Source organism: Rutidosis leptorrhynchoides, chromosome 2 (genome assembly GCF_046630445.1).
Source record: "Rutidosis leptorrhynchoides isolate AG116_Rl617_1_P2 chromosome 2, CSIRO_AGI_Rlap_v1, whole genome shotgun sequence".
In the NCBI taxonomy this organism is placed as follows: Eukaryota; Viridiplantae; Streptophyta; class Magnoliopsida; order Asterales; family Asteraceae; genus Rutidosis; species Rutidosis leptorrhynchoides.
Window position 1 is genome coordinate 428641787 of NC_092334.1, and position 4709 is coordinate 428646495.

General features: G+C 33.4%; 1 protein-coding gene across 1 annotated transcript; it reads right to left on the reverse strand.

Moving 5' to 3' along the window:
- Positions 1-2673: 2673 nt before the first annotated feature.
- Positions 2674-4125, reverse strand: LOC139892377 (presenilin-like protein At2g29900). The gene has a single exon (XM_071875443.1). It carries the CDS (start codon positions 3930-3932, stop codon positions 2709-2711), a length of 1224 nt encoding a protein of 407 aa, XP_071731544.1. The 5' UTR covers positions 3933-4125; the 3' UTR covers positions 2674-2708.
- Between the last annotated feature and the right edge of the window lie 584 nt (positions 4126-4709).

The following is a 4709-nucleotide window of genomic DNA, read 5'->3' on the forward strand; positions in this document are numbered from 1 at the left end:
TAACGGACGGACTCATAATCGTATCATTATATGTTTAAGAAACTGTGTGGCATTATAGATGAATAAACTTCAAATAAAATTTAGGTATATAACATAATTTAAATAAATAATCAAATGTGTATATTAATTACAAAATATGATATTTAAATAAACTTAGAGTATATCAAACTTTTTTACATTTGTGGACACGTATTTTAACGGACGGGCTCATCAATGTATCACTATATGTTCAAGAAACTGTGCGACAATGAATGAGAACTATTGATTGTTGTATTGTTTTATATTCATGTTATCAATAATAAAGAGATTTTTTTATTGTAAATTCTTTGCGTAGATTACTAAAATCGACAAATTTGTTGGCATGTTATCGTGTTTTTTTTCCTTTTAGAGAATAAAAATATTGCTTTTTATTTTTAAATTTTTATTTTTAATTATTTTCACGTTGGGCAAATTTAAGTTTGGAAGATGAAATGCGTGAATGTTACGAACCACTTCATCAACTACACGTCAGGATCACGATTCAAAAACTTAATTCGCGTTTCGCGTACATCTTTATTGAATCATTTCACAGTATTTACATTTTTATTTTTAATAATACTATGTAGTACTATCGAAATGACCCGTAAAATTACGTGTTTAAACCAAACAGTTTAATGATATGTTTAGATATTAAGTGAATGTAAATATTATATTCATTTAGTTTAACGACCCTTGAGTTCACGAATTTCGACTAAGAAACTTGTTCTTGTTAACTTGGTCAGAATAAATAAACTACATTCATTCTCTCACCATCATCTTCAAATTTTCATTATAATTACTATTTTCCTTTTCATAAGTGATACTTATTTAACATTAGAAGAGGGATTGAAAATACATTGTTCAAACTCGCGAAAATCATGATTATATTTTAATCTTGTATCATACTATATACCTTCATTTTAAATAGTCGCAATATGATTTGACGTATGTTATTGGTTTTCAGATTTATGTTGTTTAACAAACATACAATAATAAAACATTCAAGGTGTGATAAATTATGTCATCAAACAACACATAAAAGAGAATAATTCTTTGAAAAAACTATCACAATGACATGAAGGTTTGTACATGCTTGTTGAAAACAAAAGGTTATTGGATAATGTGGTAGAGATTGAGAAAAAAGGTTGTAAAGGTTTGTACATATTGAGAAAAAGAGTTGTGATAATATATGGTGAAGATGTTCCGAGATATCTATATTTATAAAACAGTAATACCGTATTAAATATTAAAAGATATATTCATTAATTATTTTTGTCTTCCAAATTGACATTCATATATTATCGGCATTTATTTATTTTTATTTTGTAAAATGATGTCATTTTAGAACTTTATATGAATATAAAGATATGTACATATATTATCATATAAAGATATAATATAATAATATTATATGAGTTATTGGCCAAAACGCCTATTTTGTAAACATTATAACGGTTCACCCTCAAAAATTCAGAATTGTCAAAATGCTCTCACAAATCACTTTTGCCTCACTTGCGCTCGTTCATTTCTCGGTCATGGCTGATATGCTAGTCGCGACCTATGACTTGGACGCATAACTGAGACAACACAAGTCGCAAAGGTCGCATGGTTATCGTGCAACTTGCGATTGACCGTGTTTTACGAGTCATACGCACTTCGCGTACTTTATCAGAAGATTTATGGATAAGATTTCTAACATTTTTTTGATTTTTAAGATAATGTTTTGTACCTTATTTTGACTCATAATTTACTGAGATTACAAAAGTATCCGGTTGGCAATACGCTTTCCTCACGCATTTTCAAAACTTTTAAACAAAATGTTCAACCAATTCACTTTCAACAAAATTGCAGAATCTACACTACTTTCCAGGTACGACCATCAAACTCAACAAATCTACACTACGTTTCAGGCACGACCATCAAACTCAACAAAAAAGATAATCTAGTTTAATTTCCCGTTGTAGTGGAAGATGCAACCTTCGAATCCCCCACAGCCTTCCCACGATCATCAAACTCGACACCTTCATCTCTCAAACAAAAAGGATTGCCAACCGCAGAGCCATTCAGACCGCCCAAGATGCTGGAACGGAATGTACTTACAGATACAACTATTGTTTCAAATGGATGTTTTACTTGCATCAGATGTACTAATTACACCATAGGTAGAAAAAGTAATGTTCACCATCCAAATTCAAATATGCTTGAATTATACTGTATGAAGTATGAAGCATATCACCAAATAGCAATCATGACCATCAACATGAATAGCGATTACAAATGCCTGGTCACTAACCCACGTTGTCAACCTTTGAGGGGGGTTCCATTTGGGCAGTTCTCAGGCCTTGAACACACTGACCCAAATCAGCTTTCCAATCAGTCTAGACAACTCTTTATATTGTTTATTATGCTCTTCTGTAGGCAGTTGCATAGTGTTCACTAGTTGAAACACACTTATACTAGACTTTAGGTTAATTCTATTCCTAGATTTGAACATGACACAACGAAACACAAGGGCCTTACTCTCCCTTTGACATACGTTTACCGTCCATCGCACATGTATTGACACTATTGGTAAGCAAATATTTGACTTAAACAGAGTCAGAGTAACAACATAACACTACAGTCATAAACAATAACTAGATAACACAACACATCAAAAGTTGCAGAAATATTGAAAAAACCAAGTTGTATCAAAACATTACAAGATTTGAAGAACATTGTACAACAAACTCTTCAAGAAATACCCTAGTCAAAACATAAAACAACACCCCAAGCAAGACAGATACAGGAAGTGCAGGCAATGCTTTTTGGTATAATGCAAGAAGAATAAGAGTAATACCAAGACCGGCTACAATTGCAAGATAACAAGCGTAAACCGTCATGTAATCATACATTGCAGCACGTCCCACCAACACACTATAAAAGATAAAGTCTCCCAAACCAAGCTTAATAGCACCGGATGAACCCAACCCAATCCCTTCAAGATTCACATTATCACCCTCACCTGCAAGCCCGTGGTCCCTAATTCTTTCAATCAATGGAGCAGATAACTCATGAACCTGATCCACCTGACCCACCTGACCCACATGACCACCTTCAACATTTTGAGAAGTTCCAGTTGAATTTGTATCAATTTGGGGCCCGGTATGTGATTCAGGGTCAACCCTTCGATCTCTCCATACCCTTCTTTGAACTACAGTATTAACCCTGGGATCCATAACGGGTCGGGCTTCATAAACAAGGGCTGGGATATCTTCATCCCGCGATATAGCAAGCTCGACTAATAACCTTAACGGGCCACCAGGTAACAAAACAGCAGCAAGATCATACAAAGACATTGCAACCAATAGCACCCAAGTTGTCCATTCAGGTAACATTGTAAACCAATAAGCAGTCAAAACACCAATAATCACCATATAAGATTGAGTTACAAAGATTGGAACTTTCGACATAAAAACGGCTAAAACCCCAACAATTGTAAAGTTAAACAATAATATGACAAAAGTAAAAGCATCAATAGCAATATTAAATACTTGAATCAAGAAAAGAGCAATTTCACCACCCATGAACCCTAAAACAAGAAAAGCAGAAAACCCCATGTAATATTTCAAGAACTTTGTGCACCTAAAGTAGAAAAGAAGTACCAATAGGAAAGTGACAAGTGTCACAACTATAACAAACACAAGTGAGTTCAAAAGGGCTCCTTTGAATTTATCCCATTCTGAATCAGATGTGGTTTCAGTGTAAGCTATGGTGGCTATTGTGTTAATTGAAGAAGAATTTGATGAATCAGTGGTTAACACTGAAACTAAAATGACAACTGAAAACATGCAGATTGAAACTGGGGTTATGATTCTGATGATTTCTTCGCCTAAGGAATGAAGAATACTCGTGGGTCTTGGATTTTGGTCCATTATCTGATCTGGGTTGCGATAAAAATTGAATTTTTAAGGGTTTATTAGAATATGTATATAAACTATTAAACTATATATGAATTATAAAGGAAGATGAATTCGAGAAAAATATATACCCCGAATATGTATTTTGTTCGTGGATGTGAATTTTGTGGTGACTGAAGAAATACCTAAAATGAGTTTCGGTTTTTTGTTTTGCTGCCTGATTGGATTAACAGTCTGGTTGGTGGTTTGTTTTGTGCAGGTGTTTTTCGGGTCGAGTACTAATCTAACCCGGACTTTAAACGGGTCAATAATGTTCACTTAGACTACTAACTTTACTATTTTCTCCCTGAACTGTTGAAGAAAGCTGATATGATCCTTGTTGTAACAATACAATTAAGAAAAACTTATAGGATTGAAATTAAAACAGAAGGATCCTTTTTTTTTTTTTTTTTTTGAAAAGCATAATGTATTATTATCTCGAAATTCGCACAATTACAGTAGCATTACATAAGAGACGTAGAGATACTGAGCTAGAATCCTACGCTAATATGACTGAAAAACAGTAGAAGGATCTAAGTAAAACTTGGCCGTGTTTCATTACCTCTAAATGGAATATAGGTAATCCTCAGTATTTTAAACATGATTTGCATATACTTTAATGCCTCCAAAAATGGTCAATCCGTTGTGTCGCACCTTCATGATCCCTTGAAATATAGGTTTATGGGATAACTTTTCTTGAAGATTCGTTCGTGTGCAACTTTTAAAAACTCGATTATTTCTTTATCATTCGAT